General features: G+C 43.5%; 2 protein-coding genes across 4 annotated transcripts; both read right to left on the bottom strand.

Annotated features, from left to right (window-relative positions):
* Nucleotides 1-287: 287 nt before the first annotated feature.
* On the bottom strand, nucleotides 288-17,726 carry LOC127302781 (uncharacterized). 3 transcript variants are annotated; one of them, XM_051333354.2, is made up of 15 exons: nucleotides 17,289-17,726; nucleotides 17,136-17,187; nucleotides 9,618-16,271; nucleotides 8,795-9,505; nucleotides 8,467-8,697; nucleotides 7,709-8,326; nucleotides 7,176-7,583; nucleotides 6,522-7,034; nucleotides 5,752-6,315; nucleotides 4,780-5,622; nucleotides 3,878-4,564; nucleotides 3,497-3,700; nucleotides 2,539-3,246; nucleotides 2,211-2,414; nucleotides 288-1,549 (listed from the first exon to the last, which is right to left on the bottom strand). In XM_051333354.2, exons 1-15 carry the CDS (start codon nucleotides 17,508-17,510, stop codon nucleotides 603-605), a joined length of 13,566 nt encoding a protein of 4,521 aa, XP_051189314.1. In that variant the 5' UTR covers nucleotides 17,511-17,726; the 3' UTR covers nucleotides 288-602. The 3 variants fall into 3 exon arrangements, with proteins under 3 accessions (XP_051189314.1, XP_051189312.1, XP_051189315.1); XM_051333352.2 differs by having other exon boundaries at nucleotides 2,512-3,246; nucleotides 17,289-17,725; XM_051333355.2 differs by having other exon boundaries at nucleotides 2,512-3,246; nucleotides 7,227-7,583; nucleotides 17,289-17,725.
* Nucleotides 17,727-18,390: 664 nt separating this feature from the next.
* LOC127302782 (serine/threonine-protein kinase STY46) lies at nucleotides 18,391-26,355 on the bottom strand. Its single transcript, XM_051333357.1, has 16 exons — nucleotides 25,960-26,355; nucleotides 25,765-25,879; nucleotides 23,552-23,640; nucleotides 23,292-23,411; nucleotides 23,033-23,087; nucleotides 22,754-22,864; nucleotides 22,613-22,666; nucleotides 22,337-22,512; nucleotides 22,150-22,257; nucleotides 21,495-21,568; nucleotides 21,226-21,401; nucleotides 20,815-20,910; nucleotides 19,610-19,690; nucleotides 19,461-19,514; nucleotides 18,886-19,020; nucleotides 18,391-18,808 (listed from the first exon to the last, which is right to left on the bottom strand). The coding sequence occupies exons 1-16, from the start codon at nucleotides 26,208-26,210 to the stop codon at nucleotides 18,728-18,730; spliced, it is 1,776 nt and encodes a 591-aa protein (XP_051189317.1). The 5' UTR covers nucleotides 26,211-26,355; the 3' UTR covers nucleotides 18,391-18,727.
* Nucleotides 26,356-27,051: the final 696 nt, after the last annotated feature.

Below are 27,051 nucleotides of genomic sequence, written 5' to 3'. Positions count from 1 at the left end.
ACAGGACAACAAAACTGGCGTTCACGGTTGAATTTTGTTTGAAATGGACAGAGCTGAAGCTGCAGAGAACTGCAGAACGTTCAGGACAATGCTAACGTGTTTTAAAAGATAGAACAAGATAGAACAGATCCAACAGACATTAAATCGCATTCCACTGCTACGTATGCAAAAAAGATTACATCAGTGGACAATGTCAACAAAAAAAATACATGAATTAACTAGCAAGTTGATTAAGCAAGTAACAGATAAATGCTAAACTTGCCCCAGTGTGCGAAAGGGCTTGGACGTGACCAACAGGTAATTAGATTATTCACAACAGAAGTTGGTTGAAAAGAGCAGCACTGCCGTTGCAGTTTCTGTATTAATATTCAGACATAATACAATTACTTTCACGAACGAGTAAGCCACCGTGCTCAACAAAAAGAACGGATAAAGTACATGAAAATGGCATCCTCCAAGGACGAGAACAGAATGGGCCTTATTATTACCAGAAAAAGAAAAGCAACGAATGAACACGTGAGAAACTTTGAGTCTCCAAACAGACTTCTCGTTCATATTTATTCAGTACTACACTCCAGTATCATGCGTCGGTTGACTGAATTTCATGGGGATGGAGGATTATCATCCGTATCGGCAGACCTCGTGCCATCGGTCGAGCCACCCAATTTGCTGGAGTTTGTGTCCCTGTTCTGAATGCTAGAGGAAGTTTGTTCATCCAGTTTGTACGGGGTTTCTGTCTGAGATTTACTACTGACACCCTCATTTCTTGATGGGAGATCTCTTTCTTCAGGCAGTTCAGTTCTAGAGGCTGGTGCCTTGGTTTCACCACCTCGATTTTTTCCTTCAGTCTGTACTTGTTCCTCGGATTCTTCAGAAGTTCTCGAGCTGCTGTCAGATTTCTTGTCTTCCGGGATCCTACCTGGTGCTTCTTTAGTTTGTTCGGAACCAGTGTTTGTGTCATTGCTCCGTGGCTGAACCGCAGGGACACGTTCTTCGGGTTGTTCCAAAGCATCCATTTGAGATGGTACATTGTTGCTCCGATTCATACTTTTCTGGAGATTCGTCTCGTACAGCTCGTCGGGTCCAATGACTCGTGCCTCGGTTTCTTCAAATTGTTTTTCATCGTCCAGTGTTGATTCAAAGAAATCTTGGTCGGCCGGTCGTTGGTCTCTGGATCCTTCAGCTGCCTGTGTGCTTTCCTTGAGTGGTGAGGGCGGAATATCTCCAGATGTTGAGATGTTTGAGTCTGTGGTTCCCCTGGCTTCAACAATGGTGTCTTCTTTAGATGATCTACTAGTGTTGGACCTTTCAGTTTTCTGGTTCGATTTTTCTTCAGTTGATGTTCCTCCGAGGCTCTTTTGATAAAATGGTGATATTAAATCTTCAGAGAGCGGTGCTTTAACTGCATTATTTTCAGATTGGCCAGCTGCTTGGCTGGCTGAGAGATTGACATTTGGTACTGTGTTGCCCTGATCACCTTTGACCATAGTGGGTTTCCCATCAGTTGACAAGTCAAATGAAGCTTCAGGAGGCTGAACTGGATCTGTACCTATAATTTGAGGATTATAGGTTGTTCATTAGTTCTGTAATTACTAATTAGAGACTCTTGCCCTAACAGTATGTATGAACTATGAACATGGATTATGAGTCTAACGACTAGTCTATGAGTCCTAACTTCTAGCTTGTTCGACTCGACTAGTTCATAGAGTACAGCGGTCGAGCGACTAGTCATGGACTAGTCTAGACTAGTCGTGGTAATTCGACTCGATTGACTCACTTCGGGCATGAACAACTGTCCAGAGATATCAGTGGATAACTGTCTAGGTTGTAGCATTATTATGTTACGTAACTTGTGTTGAACAAATGTCGATTTTAGTTACTAAATCCCCTATCTGGTTTGCTATATATGATAGTATTTTGTACTAACTACTGTCAAAGTACATGCCGACTAGTCGAGCACTAGTCTAGACTAGTCACGATTAGTCTATGAGTCGGTACCCCAACGACTCGGCTCGACTCGTAATCCTTGACTATGAAAGCACAGTACCACTGTATATGGATAATCCCTGAACAGTCATAAGTTCAGTGATCAGGGATAGTTAGGAGTCTGAACTAGTGAGTTCATCAATCCTCCCTTGGTGTTGTTCAGCCGGATTTCTCATAACTTTTATCTTCTGAGGTAAAACAAATATCTATGGTAAGTGCTTTACCTGTCATAGGAAGAAGTGGTTTCGCTGGCTTGGCGAGATTAGCGTCGGAGCTAATTTCTTGTCTTTCCACTGAAGGGCGTGCAGTATCTGAACTTGCGGGCTCTCTCAAGCCTGCTTGTGGTACATTGGTTTGATCAGCATTAGCAACATCTTTCCTTGATACGACAGAGGAAGACAACTGTGGAGATTGAGTTGAGTCTTTATCTGCAGTACATCAATGGTTAGTGTTAACAACAATGATCTGCGGAGTATTGCTTAAACAATTTCTGATCTAAAATGGTCAAACAGAAGGTGCATATACCAGTGGCTGCTTCACGTGGTGCGGTACCTTGCCGGGCATCTGGTGCTGGGTTAGTCATAGATGTCATGGTTTCTTGATCAGTGGAGGGCAGTCTTGGTGAATCAAGATTTTCCAAGAAAACAGCAGGTACATTCAGAGTTCCTGCAGGAGGCTGTGCCCGTGAATCACGTAAAGAACTTGTACCTGGCCCATTATCAATTGTACGGCCAGCATCACCACTGATTGGTGCTGAATCAGGCCTAATCCTTTTGGGCTCGTCAGATCCATTGTTTTGTGCCTCAGTTTCTTCAATTTGCTTTCCGGTGTCCTCTATTGACTGAAAAACAGTTTGGCCAGTCTGTTCCTGGTTTCTGGATCCTTGAGCCGCCTGCATGTTTTCCTTGGGTGGTGATGGTCGTACATCTCCAGATGTCATTAAGATGTTAGGGCTTCTGATTCCACTGGCTTCTATGGTGTCATCTGTAGATGATCTAGTGATGGGCTGGTCCGTTTGCTGATGCTGCTTCGATTTTTCTTGAGGTAAGGTTCTTTCAAGGTTCTTTTGTGAAAATGATGATACTAAATCTCCAGGGAGTGGTCCTTTAACCGCACTATTTTCTGATTGGCCAACTGGTTGGCTGGCTGAGAGACTGACATTTGATATTGTGTTAGCCTTCTCACCTTTTATCATATTGGGTTTCTCAACGCTTGATGAATCGAAGGAAGCTTCATGTGCAGTCTGTACTGGATTTGAACCTATAATTTGGGGACAAAGGTTTCATAAACAAGTAATGTCTAGGAAGGAAAACAGTGTTGTATATGGTTTATGCCTAAACTGCTATAGGTTCAATGAGCAAAGATCATTCGTTAGAATTCTCAACTTCTGAGTTTCTACATTGTCCTTAGTGTTGTTCAGCATGATCTCGCAAGAGTTTTTAACTGCAACTTTGTGGGCTAAAAAACAAAAGGCTGTATACTGATTATGTTTAGGGCATTACGGTTTTACCTTCAATAGGAAGAACTGGTTTCTTTGACTTGGCGAGATTAGCATCAGGGCTAATTTCTTGTGTTTCCACTGAAGGGCGTGTAACATCTGAAGTAACCGGCTCTCTCAGGCCTGCTTGTGATACATTGGTTCGATCAGCATTAGCAACATCTTTCCTTGATATGACCGAGGGAGGCAACTGTGGAGAACGAGTTGAATCTAGATCTGCAGTACAGCAATGATGAGCATTAATATTGAAACAAGGATTAATTTATGTTGTGCAAAATTTTCCTGATCTACAATTTTCCAGTAAAAGGTGCATACAATGTACATACAGAAAAGACTGATTATCTAATGGAGTAAATTTAAGTTTAGCAGTGGCTGCTTCACGTGGTGCAGTACCTTGCGGAGCATCTGGACCTGGTGCTGGGCTAGTCTTGGATGCCATGAGTTCTTCATCGGTGGAGGGTACTCTTGGTGGCTCCATCTTTTCCAAGAAAACAGCAGGTGCATTCATAGTTCCTGTAGGAGTCTGTTCCTGTGAATCGCGTAAGGAACTTGTGGCTGGCACATCACCACTTGTAGGGCGAGCATCACCACTGGCTGGTGCTGAATCAGGCCTAATATCTTCGGGCCTGTAAGATCTAATTTCTTGTGCCACATTTGCTTGAATTTGCTTTTCGTTGTCCGGTGTCAACTGAAACACAGCCTCTTCAGCCTGTTCTTGGTTTCTAGATCCTTCAGTTGCATGCATGATGTCCTTGAGTGGTGAAGGCTGTAAATCTCCAGTTGTTAAGATGTTAGGGTTTGTTGTTCCACTAGCTTCTACACTGTGATCATTAGATGACCTAGTGCTGGATTGGTCAGTTTGCTGCTTCTGCTTCGATTTTTCCGCCGGTAATGTTGTTTCAACTGACTCCTCAGAGAACGGTCTTTTAACTGCACTATTTTCAGATAGACCAACTGCTTGGCTGGCTGAGAGACTGACATTTGATACTGTGTTGGCCTGCTTACCTCTGATCATAGTGGGTTTCCCATCGCTGGACAAATCAAAGGAAGCTTCACGCGGTTGCTGAACTGGATCTGTACCTATAATTTGAGTACACGCATTTCCATAACCGTTAGTTCTATAAGTAAAGACTCTTGGGCTAACAGTATATGTACAATGATTAATTTATATTTTCCCAAAGTTGCCCGATCTAAAGTGGTCCAATAAAAGATGCATACATCGACCGTACAAGAAAGACTGATTATTTACGGGATTAAATGTATGTTAGCAGTCGCAGCTTCATATGGTGCCATACCTTGCTGAGTATCAGGAGCTGGTGCTGGGCTAGTCATAGGTCGTCTTGGTGGCTCTATCTTTTCCAAGAAAACAGCAGGTACATTCAGAGTTCCTGTTGGAGGTTGTGACTCTGAATCAGGTAAAGAACTTGTGGTTGGACCATCACTACTTGTACCACTGATTGGTGCTGAATCTTCAGGCTCATCAGATCCATTGCCTTGTGCCTCTGTTTCTTTAATTTGCATTTCATTTTCCTGTGTTGATTGAGAGACAGCTTGGTCAGCATGTTGTTGGTTTCTGGATACTTGAGCTTCCTGCATGCTTTCCTTGACTGGTGGCTGTTGTATATTTCCAGATCTTGTTAAGATGTTAGGGTTTGCAGTTCTACGGGCTTCTATGCTGTCATCTTCGGATGATCTAGTGCTGGACCGACCAATTTTCTGCTGCTGCTTTGGTTTTTCTTCAGATATAGGTGTCAAGAGTTCTTGATCAGGCACATCAACACTTGTACGATGGGTATCACCACTGATTGTTGCTGAATCAGGCACACTGTCTGAGCTTCCTGCTTGGCTAGATGGATGTGGCACCTTTTCATCAACAGCACCACGTGCGTCGCGGTTTGGTCCTTCATGCTCTTCATAAGCACTTCCAGCACGAACTTGTTGGTCCTCATTAGGTGGTTTTGCTAATTCACTGCCTTGAAGATCGAAAGGAGTTTTTTCTTTGTTTGTGGAAGGAGTTACTCTTCCTTGACCAATTATTGTCCGTGACTCATCGGTTTGATCGGATGAAGTAACAATACCTTTTTCTTTTGTTGGCTCAACAGAGAGAGGCTGTTGTGCAGAACGAGCTAACTCTTGAGCTGAAATGCAATAAAAATACTTATTACTGGCATAATAGTTGATTCAAAAGTAATTTGTTGCGCCCAATCAAGTATAACTTGCTAAAATTACTATTATTTGTCCACACTCAGAGGAAAGAGCTTGATTACCTGGCAAAGGCAAGTTTAGTCTGTCAGGAGCTATTTCATCGGATGTTGTACCAAGCATGGTATCTGATGCTGATGCTGGGGCTACTTTAGGTGACATGACATCTTCATTAGCAGAGGGTGGTTTCAAAAACTCAGGTACATCCTCGTTGGATTCAGGGTAGACTAGAGATTCATGAAGTGGTGGTGACCTAGTTAGTCCATGACCAAGTAAAGATCGTGTAGTTGACTGTTCGCCACTGCTAGGATTAACATCAACACTCTTTGGTAGAGCATCAATCCTTGGATCTGAACTATGTGCTTTACTTGAAGGTGGAGTTGTCTTCTCGTCGAGAGAGCCTCCATGCACACTGGGAGGTGGTCCTTCACGTGGTTCAGAAGCACTTTGATCATGAGGAACATGTTCTTCCCTTGAAGCTGGTTCCTTGTTGCGATCATCATCAAGGACACTTTCTGAAATACCCGGTGCATGCCTAATGTCTTTCTGGCCAGTAACTGGTTGATACACTTTGCTTTCTTCAGATTCAGCACCAGTAGACTCTTTTCTCATCTCAACCGGAAGTGGTTCTGCAAAGCAGAAAGAAGAACTGAATATTATTGAAGTTCAAGAAATGGCCTTACATGTGATGAAACTGAGTTTTGAGGAAAGTTCTTGTTCCAGAGTAGGAGTGCTGGAAGGTACACTGTTTCTCCAGACCAAAGAGAGGACTCTTTTTCTCAGGGCCATGCAGCCATAAATATATTAAAGAAGAAACTAACAAGAGGATACTTGCCTGACGGAGCTATCCTTTGATCAGCAGGGGTTACTTTACCAGTTGCTTTCAGAGGCCCAACTTCATTTTTAGGATATATGGAGTCATATAGAGCCTCGGGAGGTAGAGGTGCTTGAAATGCTTCCTGTGTCTGCTTCTTGTGTTCATTTGTAAGTCCCGCGACTGACTCGTCACCACTGGTAGGAATAACATCATCACTGAATGGTGCAGAATTAAGTCCAGTTTCTAAAGTGTGTGCTTGGCTGACCAGAGGTGGCTGTCTGTTTTCATCAGGAACAGCACGATGTGCATCAGGATTTGGACCTTCATGTGAATCTTGTTTACGGCTCGGTATAGTTGGTCTAGTCAACTCACTGGATTGATGAGTGTCAGGACTAACTTCCAGAACTTCCCCTAAAGATTCACCTGTGCGTGGTGCAGGCATGATGGTTTGATCAGATGCATCGACATCTCCCTCTTCTTTCCTTGATTCAGCAGAGGAACGCAGCTGTGTTTGACGCTCTGAATCTTTATCTGAAATGCAAAAAAAAAAACTTAGTGTTGGTTTTAAAAATAAATAAAAAACAGGCCCCTAATTAGTTTTCCAGTTCTATCTAGCATGATAGAAGGCACGTTCATTTGGCCAAATGAAGTTCAGATCAATTAGTGAATTACCTGATATGTCAGGTTTCTCTTCATTAGGGGATAATCCAGTTGGCGCCATACCATATTGGACATGTGGTGTCGGGCTTGTTGTATGTGCCATTGGTTCTTTGACAAAGGCACCATGCGGATCAGGAGTTGGTCCATCATTAGGTTTAGAAATGTGTTCAAAATGAGGAACTTGTTGCATTGGAGTCGACCCAGTGGTACGTTGATCCTCGGGAGTGATTTCCTGAAGCCTCTGTGGAACATATTGTGAACCTGAAGATGGATCTTTCATCTTGGTTTGTGCAAGAGCTATGTCTTGTTGACTGAAGATTGTCGGTGACGTCTTGGCTTCATTAGGTGCATCAAAAATAGTCTGTTCTTTTGCTGGTTCACTTGAGGAAGACTTTTCTGTGGGATGGGCAGAATCTTGATCTGAAATTCCAGAACGGATGAAAAAACTGTCAGAGCAGTCGATTTTTATGAAGCTTTTCTTGTGTCAAATCAGCTAGACTTGCTAGAAGGTGCACTGTTTTCCACAGTTAAGAAAACCTGATTACCTTTCAAGAGTAACTTCTGTCCGGCAGGAGTTACTTCCCGTGGTGCACTACCAAGATGAGTGTCAGGAGTTAATGCTGAACTCATAGCTTCTTGATCTATAGATGATGGTTCTGGTGACTCGGCTTTGCCTAAGGTATCAGAAGTTACATTTTGGCTGGATTTAGAGTCATATGGACCCACGAGAGGTGGTGGTGCTTGAGTTTCTGCATGTTGTTTTGTGGGAGCCTCATCACTGCGGTTTTGTGTGGGATCAGGTCTTGGGTCTGAGCTTTGTGGTTGGCTAGATGGTAGTTTCATGGTATTTTTATCGATGTCATTATGAGAATCATGGGTTGGGCCTTCAGAGAGTACAAAAGAAGGTTTAGCGCGAGAGATCTGTCCTTGGTTTGGAAGTGACTCAACAGTGCGATTATCATCAGGAGCAACCTCCTGAAATTGCCCTGAGGATGGAGATTTTGATGGTCCTGGTATAGGCGCTATGTCTTGTTGACCAATAGTTGTTTGTGGATCCTTGGTTTGATAATCTTCAGCAGAGAAAAGTGGTTGTGCAGAACGAGTTGAATTTCTAATCTCTTCATTCCTTGGCTCAACAGAGGATGTCAGTTGTGTATCTTGATCTGCAACGCGAAGTAGCAGCATGAGTAGTAGCAGAATATTATTTGATGGTAATTTTGGCATCTTAAGGAAGTTTTTCTATGTCCTTATCTGTAGGATGGTGCACTTTACAGCTTACAGGCACACTAAAATAACTAATTACCTGATGAGGCGAATTTCTGTTCAGCAAGGACTACTTCGTCAGGTCTAACACTTTGAGCATCAGAAGGTTCTTTGGCGGGCATAAAATATGAGTTTGGATCATCTCTTATGTTGCGTGTGTGTTGCTGCCCAATGTTTGTTGGCAGTGTCTGTTCAGCTGCAGCAACAATGGTCTGTCCTTTCCTGGTCTCAGCTGGGGAATGTTGTTGGACAGAATGAACTGAATCTTGATCTAAAACGTGAGAAGCAATGGCAGTGTTAGTAGGATAGATAGCTCTAAGTATGCTATAAGGTGCAATGTTTTAAAACATGAAGGATAATTTGGTTACCTGAGACGGTGAATTTCTTTTCAGCAGGAAATACTTCATTATGTCGATCCTCAGAATTTGTTGCTTGAGCTGCTGTAGGTGATTCTGCACCCTGACCAGGCGAGATTCCTGGCTCATCACTGCTGGTGGGACGGACATAACTTTCGGCTGATGTCTCAGGCTTATGTTCTAAAACTGGTGCTTGCTTAGATGGATATTTAGTTATGTCCTTGTCATCTGCAGCACCGTGAACATCGTGAGATGGTCCTTCATGCGGTTCAGTATAGGGTGCAGCATAGGAACCTTGTTTTTCACTTGAGGGAGATGGCACTGTTAACTCATCAGGGCGATAATTATCAGGAATGGCTTCCTGCAATTTCGCTGAAGCGATTTGGGTATTTGAAGCTGGAGAGTCACTTGTGTCTGGTGCACGTGTCATGTCTCTTTCACTAATGATTGTTTGTGGTGTATGGGAAGCTTGTTCATAACTTGGAACATGTCGTGTTGGTGAATCATCCATAGGAAGATTATCAAGAGTGACTTGCTGGATTTTCCTTGTATCATGGTAGGCATTTGAGGGTGGTACTTGTTTTGTGATTGGTGTAGATGGCCTTGATTCTTGACGAAACATTGTCTGTGGTTTCTTAGTTTGATCAGCTGCAGAAACACTAGAATCTTCTTTCCTTGTTTCAACAGAGGACAGGGGTTGTGCAGCACGAGCTGATTTTTTATCTGAAATTCATGTAGCAAACAATTAGCTTTGATGATATTTCGATGTTCCTAATCTTCCCTTGGTCCTAGAAGGGTTCATATTTTAGTAGATGCTTAAAGAGTAATTAGTCACCTGCTGGAGCAAATTTATGTTCAGCAAGTTGGGCCTCCAAAGTTGAAGCTGATCCAGCTTTAGGTCCCATGCCTTCAGTTGAGGATGGCTTGGCAATTTTGGTTTCGTCCAAGGCATCACTAGGTTCACCTTGGGGTGATACAGAGTCACCTGGAGCATCAAAAGGTGTTTCTGCTTGAGTTGATTCAGGTTGTTTTGCCCCTTGATCAGGTGCTAATCTTTTGACAAGCTTATCACCACTGGTAGGTATGGGGGTTGCTGTTGAACCGGGCAGAGTGTCTGAAACTTGAGCTTCACTAGCATCATGAGTCGACAAACTGGCATCTGGGACATCTTCATCAATCATGGCTGAATCATGTTTAGCTTTCAAGGCCTTCCATCTTTGGGCATCAGATGTGCTAGCGAACTCATTGTCACCAGTGTCACGAGCATTAGGAGTTGCTCTTCTGGTAGGCACTGAAGGACGACGAGCATGCAGGGTTGGTGCTTGCATTTGTACTGGCTCTCCATCTCTTTCAGCCATGTCAGCTCCAGCGAATGCTGGTGGAGCATGCTGAACTTCAGGTGTTTGAGCTCCTGCTGGTGCAGATGGTATCATTCTTTGTTCTCTTTTGACAATCTCATTGGCAACCTGAGCACTGGGTACCGATTGTTGACTCATTGGTGTTGGCTTCTGATCAATGGTAGGCACACCCAGCACATCATCACCAGAATTAGGAGTTACACCTTGTATTGGCGCAGATGCAAGTCGCCATTTATCAATGGTGGATGGTTTGCTAGACATATCTCCATCAGGAGTTGGTTCAGTGGCACGTTGGACTTGGGAAGTTGGTTCTCGGCCTGATAGGAGTGCTGCCCCTTTTGGATCATCAACAGTGTCTCTTTTAACTGGCTGTTCAGTAGTATGGTCACTGTGAGCTTTTGCTCTGGGTGGAGTTGGAGGAGTTGATTTCTCTTCAGAAGTAGATGGAATGGCGGGAGCTTGTTGACGCTTTGGTGTAGAGCCATCTGCTCTCACAGAAGTTGGGAGGGTTTGAGGTTGCTTACGGCTGTCTGGTGCAACCAGATGGTCCTCCTGATAAACAGAAGGCGTTCTCTCCACCTTGGTAAGGCTCCGAGAATCTGCAGGTTGTGCTTTGGATGATGCTGATCGACTTTCCTTGGGCATCTTCCTAAGCTGCTCAGATGAAAATACTTTTTCGCCCATGATGGCCTGATTATCATCTGCAGCTTCTGACTGTGATGGTGAGGATCCCAAACCTTTCTGACGGGCAGATGATGATTTCGCTTCATCTTGAAGATTTGACCGGAGTTGTGTTGGAGCATCTTTCCATTGCTCAGCAGTTGGTATTTTAGATGATCTATCAGTGTTTTGAGCATCTTGTACACTCACAGGTTGTGTTGTGGCCAATCTGGAGCCAGGGTCTTTTGTTTCTTCAAAGGTGCCTACAGGTTTCTTGCGGGCACCTTCAACACCCTGAGAATGCTTTGTCTCATCAACGAGCGACTCTTTGGCTCCCCTAGTAGCACCATGGGAATCTTCAGCTGCTGCCTGCTTTAATGGAGAACTAGTTTGCAGATTATCCAAAAGTTGCTCGGTGGGCCCAGAATGGGGAGTCTTTCTTTCTCCATATGTGTCTTCAGCAGCCCTGGACACCGTTTTCTTTGGTGCAGAAAATGTTTCTCTACCTTCTGTGCCCTTGTTCTGCGCATCTTCTTCCGCTTCTGCTTGCTCTGACAGAGGACGAGCAGTTCGTGGGGTGTAAGTAGGTCTTGCTCTGATAGATGGTGCAGAATCAGCAACCTCTGTTTCTTCAGTGCTGTCTTTAGCATCTTCAGCTCCAATTTTGCTTGGCCCTAAAACAGTGTCTACACCTTGCCTACTCCTATCTTCAACAAAAGGACGAGTCTTGTGGAATGCTGAAATTTTGCTATGAGAATCTTCAGTTTCTTGTCTTGATGGAGCAACATCTGGTTGCCAAGCACTCAAAGGCTGCTCCATAGATGATACTGAATCAGCAGGCTTTGAATCTTGAAATGCACCACCAGAATCTCCAGTAGTTGTCTGCCTAGGTGCTGAAGCAGTGTCTCTAGATCGCGTGGTGGTGTCTTCATCATTTGGAGCATTTCTTTCAGATGTTGGAGTTTCACCGGGACCATCTTCAGTTGCTAGTTTCTCTGTTGGACTAGTTTCAGCTTGCCGAGTATCCGAAGATTGTTCTTGAAGCAAGCCAAAATCACTGGCATTTGTTTCTTCATAAGTTCCTTGAGTATCTTGACCGGCCATTTGCATTGGCTCAAAAGCATTGTCCCGGGAGTGTTTGGCTGTGTCTTCAACATCGGAGTGTCTCTTTCTGAATGGTGAAGTTACACGAGGAGCTTCCATTGCTTCTTTCTTCCAGGATGGAGCAAAATCTCTCTGAGAGTCCGAAGGGTGCACTCGTGATGATGCAGAATCAGGAGTTTTTGTTTCTTCAAAGGTAACAGCTGGTTTCTTGCTGGCGCCTTTGACACCTTGAGAATGTTCTGTCTCGTCAACAAGCGACTCTCTGGCTCCCCTATTAGCACCATGGGAAAATTCATCCGCTGCCTGCTTTAATGGAGAACTAGTTTGCAGATTATCCAAAAATTGCTCTGTGGACGAAGAATGCGGAGTCTTCCTTTCTCCATATGTGTCTTCAGAATCTCTGGACACCATTTTCTTTGGTGCAGAAAAAGTTTGTCTACCTTCTCTGTCTTTGTCCCGAGCATCTTCTTCCACCTCTGCTTGCTCTGACAGAGGACGAGCATTTCGCGGAGTGAAAGTAGGTCTTACTCCAACAGATGATGCAGAATCAGGAACCTTTGTTTCTTCAGTGATGTCTTTAGTATCTTCAGCCCCAACTTGCCTTGGCCCAAAAACAGTGTCTACAGCTGGCCTAGTGCTATCTTCAACAAAAGGACGAGTCTTGTGGAATGCTGAAATTTTGCTAAGAGAATCTTCAGTCTCTTGTCTTGATGGAGTAACAACTGGCCGCCGAGCACTCAAAGGTTGCTCCCTATATGACATGGAATCAACAGGCTTTGACTCTTGAAATGTGCCACTAGCATCTCCAGCAGTTGGCCGCCTAGGTGCTGAAGCGTTGCCTCTAGGTCGTGTGGTGGTGTCTTCATCACTTGGACCATTTCTTTCAGATTGTGGAGTCCGGCCAGGACCATCTTCAGTTGCTACTTTCTCCTTTGGAGTATTTGTAGCTTGCCAAGTATCTGAAGATTGTTCTCTGGGCAACCCAAAATCACTGGCCTTTGTTTCTTCATAGATGCCTTGAGTATCTTGACCCACCATTTGCCTTGGCTTCGGAGCACCACCGGAGTGTTTGGCGGTGTCTTCAACATCGGAGTCTCTCTTTTTGAATGGTGAAGTTGCACGAGGAGCTTCCGTTGCTTCTTTCTTCCAAGATGGAGCATAATCTCTCCAAGTATCCGAAGGTTGCACTCGTGATGATGCAGAATCAGGACTTTCTGTTTCTTCAAAGGTAACTTTTGATTTCTTGGTGGCACCTTTGACATCAGGGTATGTCTTTTGGAATGATGCACTTGTGTTACGAGCATCAGGAATTTCTTGCTTTTGGAAGGAAGCAGCCGCTCGAGCATCTGAAGGTTGCTCTATGGTTGGTGTGGAATCAGCAACCTTTGACTCCGTAAAGACATTCCTAGCATCTTCAGCTGCTATATGTGTTGGTTTAGAAGCAGCGCCTCTAGGTTGCTTGTTGGTTTCTTCAGCTCTTGGATATCTTTTGGGGGATGATCGGCTCACACTAAGAGCATCTTCAGCTGCTTGCTTTGATGGAGTAGTTGGAGCTCGCCAAGCATCTTTAGGTTGTGCTCTAAACTTACGCGAAGGAGCATCAGTTCCCTGGTAATACAAAGGTTGAGCTTCGGGTGATGCGGCCTCAGCAAACTTTGTTTCTTCCAATGCTTCTTTAGCATCTTCACCTGCCATTCGTTGTGGCATAGAAGTGATGTCTTCCACTTCCTTGATGGTTCCTCTTGTGCCAGGATATCTCTTTTGGGTTGGTGCTGTTGTGCTGTGATCATCAGCTACTTGATGCCTTGGGAGAGCAGGATGAGCTCGCCAAGTATCTGAAGGTGGTTCTCTGGTAGACAAGGAATCACCAGCCTTAGTTTCTTTAAAGTTGTCCAGAACTTCTTGAGCCGCCATTCGCCCTGGCCTAGAAGCAGCATCTTTAGAATGTTTAGTGGTATCTTCACCCGCAGAATATCTTGTCTTCCATGGTGAAGCAGTAGTTTGAACATCTTCAGCTGGTCGTTGTTTTTGTGGAGGAACATCAGCTCGTTGATGATCGAATGTTTGTGCTTCAAATGGTGCAGAATCAGTCATCTTCATTTCTTCAAAGGCATCTTGAGATATCATCTCCTTTGGAGCAGCAGCGTCTCTATCTCGCTTCCTATTATATGGGTCATCTGCATATCCTGTTTGCAATGGTGCAACTGAACCATAATGATCTTCATCCAAAAATTCCTTCGGTGGACGAGCATCAGTCAGGCGAGAACCCGATGGATGTGCTTTGGATGCTGAAGATTCCCCAGTCTCTTCTTCAGTGCTGCCTTGGGTAACACGGGGTACTTTTGACCTTGATGCAGGACTTTCCCTACCTTGCTTGATGAATTCTTGAGCAGCTGGGTATGGTGTGGTTGCACGTCGAGGGCCTTTAGATGCTGCTTGCTTGGATGGAGGAGCAGCATGCTGTGGAACATTGATAGGTTGTGGTCTAGATGATGAAGAGTGGTAGGTTTCTATTACTTCAGAGGTATCATATGCATCTTGAGTCCTCCGCCTTGGTGCAGATGCAGTTTCTCTTGCTTCCTGGGCGATATCATGAGCATCATCATATGCTGTTTGGAATGGTATAGCTTGAGTATCTTCATCTTTTACACGCTTTGGGATCGAAGCTTCTTTTCTGTGGTCAGCAGAGACAATCTTCGCTTCCTCAGCATGTTTTCGTGCATAAGAGGGCAGTACAGCATCTGTATTGTCAGAGGATGCTTTGTCCTCCTCAGCTATTCCTCGAACATCAGCAGTTTTTTGCCAAAGCATAGAAGAAACATCGTTTTTCTGATCAGTGTATGGTGTTCGAGGTGTCATTCCCGGTCCTTGAACCAGTTGCCTATCCATGCTCACTGGTTCTTGAGCAAGAGGATGAGTGATTATTTGCTCTAAATCTTGTGATGGGCCATGATGCACATCTTTGCCAGGTTTTACTTGCTGAGTAGGCATTGAATAATCAGTTTCTCCCTTTAGATTACTCAAACCAGCTGCAGTACCATGCCACTCCTCAGTCTGCAGTTTCTGATGAGCTTCAGTTGAACCATGCTTCCCAGGAGAAGTATATGTAGCTCTCTGATCAGTAGATCTACCATAAATAGTTTCCGTATATCCATCAGATTTCTTATCCAGGGTATCAGCATTGGTGGCTGTGTTGTCAATCCAGAAATCTGACGCACCAGTATCTTCTTTGGCTGATCTTGCACTGGTTTTGACATGATCAGTGGCATTGCTGGGGCTATCAGTTCCAGAGATCATGTCCAGCCTTTCTGAAGATTTTTGTGGAGCGGGTTCAGTATAAGGTTCTGCTTCATCAGTATGGCTGCTTGCCTCGTAGAAATTAAACACACGGAGGTTATGAGATACTTCTTTGGATGAACTTCGCTTGGAGTTATCAGGGAGGTCTATTTCAGTGGCTTCAGATGGAGGTGAGAGACCACTAGTTTTAGACTTATCAGCACTGGTTCTAGAGAGATTTTCAGCAGTGGTAGGAGAAGTGGCTGCGGTAAAGGAGTTGCTTGTACTTTCAACAGGAATATGTGAATATCCAGGAAGTCTAGGAGTATTTTGGATGGGGGCTGCTGGAGTTTCTCGATGTGTAGTAAAAACGGTAGTGTGTTTGCTTTGGACAGATGAAGATTTATGAGCAGTAGGAGTAGATAGTGTCTCATCAGGGAAAGTTTTGGTAGGAAGAGGCTTGTCCACTTGGGAAGTCGTGGGAGATGTTGAGATGATACCGACAGGAGAAGGAACCAATATTGTCTGAGGCTTTGTGCTGGTTTGCTTCCGAGGGTCTAGACGAATCTTGCGTCTGGTGGTTGGAGGACGCTCTCTCAGCCACTGTCGTTGCTGCTGCTTCTCAAATTCCTCCTGTTTGCGCTGCTGCTCCACCACCTGTATATCCTTCAGCACATTCTGCCAAGACTTCCGGGTAGAAATAGCATTCCACCACCTCTGCACATTCTTCCTCGAGTCATATAGGTAGGCAAACTTGTCAGATTCTGTGATGTAGTGGGAGTTTGGCAGGTGTACTAGGTCAGCAAGAGTGAATTTGTTCCCAGCAAGGAATTCACTGTCACCCAGCCTTTGCTCATATACCTCCAGAACTTCTTCTAGCTTTCTCTTCTGCAAATCAATATCATCATCTTCTTCGGCAAGGGGAAAAGCCAAGTGGCAGAACAAGGATCTGCTCGGAGGGTTGAAATTATGCTCTTCATGGTGGAGCCATTGCTCGATGGAAGCCCTCTCAAGGGAATCCTTCCCAAGGAGGAATGGATATCCCTGATGTTCATAAGTTTCTGCTATATAGCGGCAGATTTCTCTTGATTCTGCAAGTGAAGACAAACATAAATTTTCAGTGAAGTGTAAATCAATAACACTACAAAAGTACCAGGAGACTGGGACAAAGCGTGAAACCCAAGAGGAATTGAATTTTAAATATCTATTTGAATATTGCTGACCATGTTAATTGGCAAGATAGAGATCAATTCTACTTGATGTGCCACCTGCTAGGAGAATCTATAGCACACTGACATGCTGGATGCTAAATTTTCTTATTTAACACGCTGAATCTATAACACTGAACATATTTATCCTACAGATTTTATTTATGAATTGCATGGGCTTGCAATTAACACGTAACTATGGCAACCTAGGATTTTATCTTCCCTCAGCAATGAACATATTTATGAAAGAATTTGATATTGGATAAATCAGCCATACAAAACAAAGAAATAAATCCACAATCTATCATCTAGCTTCTAAGAACAAATCACATCAAAAGTAGTGTTTAGCTGATAAGGTTGTCCCCTAGTAAACATGAATTTATACGTTCTATCCTTTTTATGGAAGTCATATATCTGGAGTCTGCTTTTATGGCAGAGTCAGTCATGAACATAGTTGTTTCAAAGCATAGTGTAGGCCCGTGAAAATTCACTCTGCTGCTTTGGAACAAACTAGTTGACAGTCACCTGGGACAAGCATGAGGAATTAATTACATTGATTAACTATCATTGCAAATGAATGGAGAATTGGAGATATGGTACGGTGAGTGACTGAAAATGGAACCTGCATATTCCAGAATGAGTATATGTTTTAGCAGATCTATAATGAGTGCCAGACCATCTGGGTTCACTTGTTTCTAATACAGATTCCAGGAATGCTGATTGAATTTCATAAATCTGAAGTATTACCTTCTAGGAATGTACGTCCATCATCGAATGGAACTGGAACATGGCTCGATGCCTGTAGAGTGCACACGAAGAAAATGTAACAATAATGCTAAACTGCTAATGATCTTGAAGAGCAAATTACATGCACAGTTAAGAATTAGAAACACCAAATACCTGAAGTCTGAGTAGGCCCTTGAAAGAGGAGGTTGTGTGCGTCTGAAACTTGATATCCTTCTCATACAGGCATGCAAGCACCCTTGACACATCTGGTAAGATGATAGATTTCTCATGGTACACCTTCACAATCGGTGCTCCAATACCAAGCCCTGCCATGGTGGCTAGAGCCTCGGTCACCAATGCTGAAATGACGTGAAGTACATGTATTAACTCACTCATTGCCTGATAGGACAGGTTCCATGACTCTCTGATCAAGCAAAGAGAAGATGCTTAAAGTGGGAAAGTAGAAAAGGGAAGTGATTAAGCAGCAGAACAGACCAAAAATGAGTAAACACAAGGATGGGCAAGAAGGAAAGAAAGGTAAAAAGAAAAGGCTAAAGGCAAGCTATGGATCTATCTCTCAAATCAGGTTTTGTAACATCAAAATAACTTTGCCCTTGTTTCAAAAAAAAAAAAAAACATCAAAATAACCTTATAAAAGCTTTTAGCATTCAACATTAAGGAAATGCTAATATTTTAACATCCAAAATTAGAAAAGCGGCTCTTCAATCCAACAGGCAGGGGATCTTTTATATCCTTGTCATGCTTAATACATGGAATTTGTCCAGGGAAATGCAGTCAGGCACTGCAAACAAGACATCCAGCCACCAAAAGCTATTGTTTGTAAGAGGAAGCAATGTTCAGTTCTGAGGTAATATAACCATAATAAGTGATGTGACCTTGTCAAGCAGATGATCGGAACAGCGTTTGTTCTGACTTGTGTAGTACCTTGCCAGTAATATTTGATGTGTTTTTCAGCAGCAGATTTTGAAATTCGTACACACGTCATTCCTTGAGTACGATGTGAAAAGAGTGACTACACGCTGAAGCATCACTTTATTCATTCGTCTGTCCTCCCATGAGACCAGAAAAGTAAGCTAGCAATGCAAGTTCAGCATCAGAAGCGTTATAGCCCCTACAGGGAGACATCGCCAACAAACTTTTGCAGGGATTGAAATCTTGGCGCGATGGGGCAGCCAACTTCAACTCACTTTTGTTCTGAGCAGAGTTGGGCATGCATGTGCCTTGCCACTTCGCAAGACAGTAACACACCATGCACTGATACAAATCACCAGGATAATCATGTATAAAGATAATCACAATTAAAAGAATCACGGCACACCCTAACTAGGCTTATTATGTCATGTGCAAGTTACAACCTGTTAGAAGAATCAGATAAAATAATGTACAATTTTTGCAAGCACTCTCCTACTATGTTACACCATGTGACAGAACACCGGAAGTAATAAGCAGAAAAAACTATCTGCGGCAGCCGATGTGCAAAACCGCAGCCGAAAACTTTCCAGTTCACTGCAGAAGACAGCACTGGGTATGCTGAGGAACAGGCGCTGATCTTCGCTCAGACCCATCCAAATACCATGTACATTTGCGCCGCTTCAGTGCCCTCGCCCCTTTAAAGCCGAAAAGAAGCCCCCCAAGGTTTTCTCCTTGGGTTTGCCATTATGCTCCTCTCCAACCTGCAAAATCACCACTTCGGTAAGAACGTAAAACTTGATGCATTAAAGTAAGCCGGTACGGAGTGTCGGTCACAAACCTCCTCTGCGATTTTCTGAAGAGTTTCTAGTATTTCTGAGAAGTCTGGTCTTTGAGCGGGGTCCTCCAGCCAACACTTCTGGAGGAGCTCCGCGAGCTTTGCATGAGCATTTTTTGGTATTGTAGGCCTCAATCCCTGAAACGGAAGCTTGCCATGTCAACAAGATTCGTAATGTAATTATATTTTACTTTTGTCTTCCCATTAGGAGGTACTAATGTCTATCAGCAGTCACAAATTTCATAAATAGTACTAGAGGGCTTTGATCAGGCAAAGTGGTAAACAAAGCACTAATGTAAGAGAGCCCTAATATCATTCTGCAGATTTTGCTAGTGCGTTGGCAAACATTTTCCATGAAAACACGTTAGCACTGTTTATATCTGAAAATCCAGTGACATGGATCATAAGAAACTCAAAACAAGTTATATTATTATCCATGTGCATTAGTCCAAATAATCTACTGTACGAGGATCGTTGTCATGGTACTGTGCGTTTGATATGAAAGCTGAGTAAGAATGTCATCTCTGAACATAACAAGAGACAGGACTGATCATGAAAAAACGACGAGCAATGTTTACCTTCTGAACCACACCTACAGCTGCTTGTAATGGTGTCAGGTACTCATAAGGAATCTGCCAGCAATAGATGGATAAACCAATGAACAACTATATACAAAACAATGCAATTAGCATAATGAATTATAATGAAAGAAGAGTAATGCAAGTACCTTCCCAGTGAGCAGTTCCCACATCAAAATTCCAAAACTAAATACGTCGGCCTTGTGGTCGTAGGGCTTGTGTTCTATAACCTACAACAGATAAATTTTGTAAGGTGCTAGACCAATTACAGGTATTATCACCCTGATGCATTCTAGTTTTTGAATTCTTTGCCGCTAAAGGATTCAATCCCACTTGGATTTACACTGTATATCATTAATAAGATAGGGAGTAAGATAATAAATTTGTTCTGTCGAGAAGATAGGAGGAAACTATCTAGTCCTGATTCCCAATGACTGCCGTCCGCATAAGATTTCAAGGGTTTGGTACAAAATTGTTCGCAAAAGATTTAATACAAACACAATGAATTCCCCTCTTGTATGAAATGAGAACACACTAATTTTGTTAGCATGTCAAGCACAGTCATGGACCGAACTCGGAGCAGTCTCCTATGATTCAGAATATTTTGTCTGACCTTTCCAGCCAGATGGTGGATTAGTGATACTAAAACTGAAGCTTCTCATATAATTATTTCTTCATTATGATTAATCTGGAAAATGAGGAACAAATTACATTTTGGTAAAATATCATGAATTACTAGTTTATGTGTGTTTTGGCTGTGCTCAGCTTCTCAAGAAATGGAAGACAGTGTGCCCAAATTTGAAACTCAAACTGAATCAACTTCAGAGGTTCATAGGCATTTGGTGCACTGGTGGTCAGGTCCTGAGAACGTTCTTGAATTGCATAGTACTGAAAAAAGGAAGTTCCATACTTGGAGACAAAGAGCAAACATGAGAAAATTTGCGACTGGTGCTACATTCCACTCATTACCCGCTGACGGGTGAACATCTAAGTAAGACTACGCCTAGCAGCCTTGCATAGGCCTGATAGCGTTTTATTTTTGGTTTCACAAGTTGCTATCATCAGGGGATATGGCTGTGGCGTTTTCCCAAAACTGTAGGTTGCTGGTGCACTGAAGTGCTTTGAATCACAAGTTCTCAACTGTTGAACCTTGTGGTTTCTTCTTTTTCAACAAAAAGTTACTGTTGCACTGTTTCCTACACTTTTAATCTGAAAAAATGAACTTGGAGCTTGGGTATTCGTGCCAGCAACTTCTGATGGACATATCTACTCTTTACAGCTTATATTCAGCATGGGCGTTATACAGTAACCAAGTTGGTGATAATGGGAGCATAGTTAATTATAGAGAAATCACCTCTGGGGCCATCCAACGGTATGTCCCAGTTTCTGCAGTCATTACTCCAGACTGAACTTTAACACGTGCAACACCAAAATCAGCGACTTTAACCATCTGTAGAAGGAAACAAACAGTTAAGAAAACTTATTCAATTCTCCTGTAAATCATGCATTGAATAAAATCACAATGGACACCCAACAAGGATGGAGAATATTCAAGATTCCCAGTGACCATGCACTTATCACTCACAGACAAGATTTGCTAGGTACAACAAAAATCCAGATCAAAATCCACAAACTTGACACCTGTTATTTTTGTATGGAACATCTAAAGAAGTGAAGCCATATCTATGTGTTTGGGCTAAGATTTACTGAAAATTGTTTCCAATGATGGATGCATCATGAATAATAGAAAGTAGACGGCACTTACCCCGTTTTCATCCATAAGAAGATTGGCAGTTTTCAGATCCCGATGGATAATATTATTTTGGTGCAAGTAGTTCATGCCTTTTGACACATCAATTGCAACTCCAACTAAAGCAGGGAGCTTGAAGGCACCTTTGTGTTTATGGAGGTAATCATACACACTTCCACCAGACATAAATTCTGAAGGAGTGAAGATAGGTTCAGTAGTTAGTACTGTTACTACCATAACAAGAAAATGGAACCTTGAAAGGATAGCCTCCTTTTTAACCATACCTGTGACTATGCATAGCCTTGGGGGTTTGGTGCATGCACCAATAAATTGCACAACGTTCTTGTGACGAACCTTCCTGAAATCCAAAATGCACTCCATAAACTTACAACTTAACGGAAAAGAACAGAAAAAGCACTAATGAAAGACATTGATCCAGGAGGATGATGCTACTAACATGTAGATATAATTGCATAACTTGCAGTATGAGACATCAGTTAATAAGTAAAGGTAAATGGCAGCAAGAAACATTTGTCATCTTAGCATCTCATAAGTAACAAATTTTAGCAGTGAAAATATAACAACAGGAGCATCTGAGAGATTAAAACGCATTTTGAAGCAAGTTATTCGTTGTATAACAGAAGTGAACCGTGGCGTAGCCCGGATGGCAAGCACGGGTTGATGTGAGCATGCCCGCCTGGGTCCAAGCCGCCGTGCTCGCCATACCATGTTTTACATAGAATTTCTTCTGGTAAAAATAGCGCGGATGGTTTCTTCCCTTAAGCCATTTATTTTTTAACAGAAGAAACAAGACTAAGTGAGATGATGTAAATGCAAAGAAGAAGAAACACAGGTTTATGTTGGTATATTAAAATGATTTTATTACAAAAGGCAATGGTTCCTGTAGTGCAGGAAAACAGATCATATGATGTAACTAACCGCATGATATAAACCTCCTGGGCAAATTCACGCTGCATGTCCACATTGACCCTCTCAGGTTTGAGCACTTTAATAGCGACATCTTGACTACAATAGGTACCACGGTAACTGAAAAGAAAAACAGATTAGTTACATGACTACAGGAAAACTAAGTGGATTTTCATGATAGCAAGGAACAAACACTCACAGATCACCATATGATCCAGATGCTACTTTATTCCCACAATTGAGCAGTTTCATATCAATCTCCCATTCACTGGCACTATCTGTAGGTATTTCAACATGATCAGCTGGTGAGTTCTCCACAATGTGCATATTTTCAACTGGAGAAGACCATGAATGAGATGTAGACCACGTGTGTGTCTGTCCAATCAAGCCAAAGCAAAACATGAGTATGAAGAAATCAAAGATTGTCACAACTAGGTGATAACATAATTGCAATAAAGTATGTGTCTCTGCTCACCTCCTCCATCTTGCTCATTTCTTTCTTTACTTCTTGTACTAAATCCTCTGTTTCCTAAATAAAAAAACAGATAATTAAATGTTGAACAGCGGGTAGAAGACAAAATTATAGGTACGAAGACAAAATGAGGTACTGAAATACCTCAGAGTGCCAGCCGACAACAACAAATACGTCGAGTGAGTAGCCATCATTTGTCGAAAATGCATGTGCTTCTTGAATGTTGAGACCAATTTCACCAAGCAGACATGTCAGCTGGGGGTATCAGAAAACACTATGTCACTAAACAAATGTATAAAAGAGAATGTTCAGACAGCTTGTATTCATACAATTTAGACAGCATGAACTATATTACTAAAAGAAATATATATATATATATATATATCCCAAAAATTCCACAAATGTACAGAGGTCCCCATTTACCTCACTGAGAAGCTTTGGTTTGTCAATGGTGGAGAAGGTGATTTCATGCATGGGTCTGTAAGGCAATCAAATACAAGCAACTTATTTTCTGCAGCAGAGAAAATGGCACACACAAAAGGAAGAAAAATGCAATAATTAGAATTTCTCATACATTCTGCACTGTGTTATCTAACAAGCTACGTAATGAATAATGATTCAACAAGGAAATACTGTGTGAGAATAAAACAGAGGGAAAAGGCAACTAGCAGTGAAGCCTTACCTGTACAAAGATCGAACATTATCTGAGGTGCTATCATGATCTTGGCCTTGAGACTTGCTTGCTTCAAGAGCAAGGGCCTCAAGGTTTGTAGATGAACCAAAGGCAGGAGGAGGGTGGATGCTGAACACAAACAGTATATATATTATATAAATAGAGAACTGAGCCAGTAGTAGATATATATATTCCTATTTTGCAATAAATGGCAACAGGGCAAGATATTGGTTATTCCCAGTTAGTAAAAAGGTGAAAGGCGTAGGTACCTTTGTTGCCTGTTTAAGAGTCTTGAAGCAACTTCCCCTGCAGTGTGTGAATCAGCATCAGTCTGGTTCCCATCAAGAACTGGAGACACCTAATGAATCAAGACTCTGAAATAAGGGTAATGAATAGCAAATAGTAGGTCTTCACATATGATTGCAGCTACTTGTACTGATAAAAGGAAGAAGAAATGCACAATTTACAAATAAAAGAAAGCATCGGCACTGGCGGCTGATTGACTCAGGTTCCAAGTTTAGTGGTCAGAACGAATGAAATTGCGCTACTCTTAGCTGGAATCGTAAAGGCTTCTTTTAATCTCATTTTAGAAAGGTTATTATTGGATCCCATCTACTCTTTTGACCCCTTACTTTTGTAATATAACAGACTTTACAAGTCCAAGTCTCAATCAGTCGAGTAAATTAACAGGAATACTGAATAGTGTTGCCATTAGACCACTGAAAACCCCCATGTGGCAATTCCCAAATACAGTGGTGGTCGGACACTCATAGGGCTTCTTCTTACAGCATAAACAAATGTTCTATCAGCAGCAAGAAGAAGTAGTTGCGCTCCTGACAGTATAAACAACTGTTCCATCAGCAAGCTGTTCCATCCAGAAGTGGTAATGCAAACTACCAAGTGCCAACGAGCTTATACTTCGGAAAAATACCAACGAAAATGTGCTACTCTTAGAGAGAATAGCAAATGCTTCTTCTAATCTCATTTAAAAAAGGTTCTTGGGTCCCATCTACTCTTTTGACCCCTCACTTTTGTAATATAACAGACTTTACCAGTCCAAGTCTCCATCAGTGGAGTAAATAACGGGAATACTTCACAGTGTTGCCATTAGACCACTGAAAACCCCTATGTGGCAATTCTCAAATACAGTGGTGGTGGGACACTCATAGGTGGGCTTCTTCTTACAGCATAAACAAATGTTCTATCAGCAGCAAGAAGAAGTAGTTGGTGCTCCTGACAATATAAACAACTGTTCTATCGGCAAGCTGTTCGACCCAGAAGTGGTAATACCAACTAGCAAGTGCCAACGAGCCAATCCTTCAGAAAAATACCAATTCACTTAAGAGTTACTAAATGCCCCCAATTTCCCAGATGAAAATGCGTGTTACCACTCACCGAGAACGACTAGTTAACTAAGCTTTCCAGTGCCGATGGGATGGAGACGACTACAGAAAGAAAACCCCAATCGCGAAAACCGAACCCCCGACCCACCGAGACCAGCCACATATGCAGATTCTAGCGTTCCTGGAAACATACAAATTCACTTAAAGAGTTACAAAATGTCCCCATTTTCCCGGGTGAAAATACGTGTTACCACTCACCGAGAACGGACTAGCTAACTAAGCTTTCCAGCGCCAATGTGATGGAGACTACTACGGAAAGAAAATCCCAACTGGGAAAAACCGAACCCCCGACCAGCCGAGACAAGGCGCATATGATAATCAGCCGCACTGGTCAACCCCTACACGGAGTAGGAGCAGCATAGAATACTGGTAAAACTGTTGGATCCCATCTACTCTTTTGAGCCCTCACTATGACAGACTTTACCAGTCCAAGTCTCCATCAGTGGAGTAAATAACAAGAATGCTTAAGAGTATTGCCATGTAGAGCACTGAAAACCCCTATGCGGCAATTGCCAGATACAGTGGTGATGGGACACTCATAGGTGGGCTTCTTCTTACAGCATACACAAATGTTCTGTCAGCAGCAAGAAGAAGCAGTTGGCGCTCCTGACAGCATAAACAACTGTTCCATCAGCAAGCTGTTGGATCCAGAAGTGGTAATGCAAAGTAGCAAGTGCCAACGAGCCAATCCTTCATCGAATAGCAATTCGCTTGAGAGTTGTAAAATGTCCCTATTTTCCCAGATGAGAATACGTGGTTCCACTCGCCGAGAACGACTAGCAGTTAACTACGCTTTGCAGTGCTGATGGGGATGGAGACGACTACCGAAAGAAAACCCCATTTGGTAAAACCGAACCCCCGACCAGGCACATATGATAATCAGCCGCACAGGTCAAACCATACACGGAGTAGCAGTATAGAATACTAGTAGTACGGAGTAGTATAACCGAGGAGCAGAAGCGAATTTCGAGCCGTCTAACACTAGAGCGAGCGAGCGAGCGATCGCATTCCTTCCGGAAGCGTGAATCAAGCGTCGACGAACGAAGCAGTAGTACTCCAGGGGAGAGCGTGTGTCTCACCTGCACGGCCCGCACCGCGAAGGCCGGGCGCAGCGCCGGGTCCTTGGCCAGCCCCAGGAGGCGCTTGTGGGTGAGCACGTCCTCCGCCCTCTCCACGTTCACGTCCATCGCGTACCTGCAAAATCGAGAGTCAGTCCCGCCCGAGTCAACCGCCGCCGCCGCGCTGAGATCGAGAGGGTGGGCTGGAGCACGTACCGCGCGGGTAGGCGGTTGAAGTGGCACCAGAGCTCGTCCTCGAACCCGGGGTACTGGCCCTCGGGCACGCCGCCGTCCTGGAGGCGGCGGAGCACCTGCGTGTAGACCTCGAGCTTGTGGCGCTGCTGCTGCTGCTGCTTCCTCGACTGCGCCCCCGACGCCGCCGACGACGGCGGGGACGCCGACCCCGCCGCGGCGCCCGCGGCCGCCGCATGGCTCCCGCAGCTCTCGGCCGCCTCCTCCACCGCCATGGTCAGCCCACGCCCGACCGAACCACCCTGGGCCTCGCCCGATCTCGCGGAATTGGGGACGCTGGAGCGGCGAGGGGAACCGCAGCAATCGTGCGCCGCCGATTGATTTTGTGCGGAGAGGAAAAAATGGAAAGCGAGCTCGAGAAGGGGGAGAGAGATTTTGTGGATTGCTGGTGGTGGCCACAGTGGTTTTATATACGGCCGGAGTTTTATCCCCCAAAATAAATAAATTCGGGTCAAATTGAGCTTTGTCGGGGCCCGGCCGTGCCCAATTTGCACTTGGGCTCGCTGTAGGATTGTACTGTATTTAAGATGAATTATTGTGTGTTATTCTAAACTAATCCTAGGCGAAGCTGAATTGGGCTATTGCAGGCGTGCGAGCCGTCCGATTCGAAATATTGTGAGCCGTTAACTTTGTTTCACATTTTAAAAGATTTAATAAAAGATGGATGTCGGAGACCTGGGCGAATGTGACGTGCGTGCTGGCTACTCTATCAGGTTTTAGGGTTAGGATTAACTTGCATATTACTACAACCTTTAATATCAAGTGAAGTTGGATTGTCTCGCTCCTTGCTTCGGCATGAGGCAACCAGCAGCTGCTTAAGGGTCTGTTTGTTTGGCCTTCTACTTCAGCTTTTAGGGTCCAAAAGCAGCAGCCCAAACAAACAGCAACAAATAGGAAAGCACTTGTCCACCGCGCTTCTGTAAAATGAACTACGAACGGAAAAGCGGGTCTGGACCTGCTTCCCGAGCGGTGAGCTGCTTCCCGAGTCTCGCTGGACGAAACTAGCCCTTCCAATTCGAAGGAATTACGGAAAAATTGCCCTCCCGTATATAATGA

Source organism: Lolium perenne, chromosome 5, assembly GCF_019359855.2.
Source record: "Lolium perenne isolate Kyuss_39 chromosome 5, Kyuss_2.0, whole genome shotgun sequence".
Lineage (NCBI taxonomy): Eukaryota > Viridiplantae > Streptophyta > Magnoliopsida > Poales > Poaceae > Lolium > Lolium perenne.
This window is presented reverse-complemented; position numbering and strand designations above follow the sequence as displayed.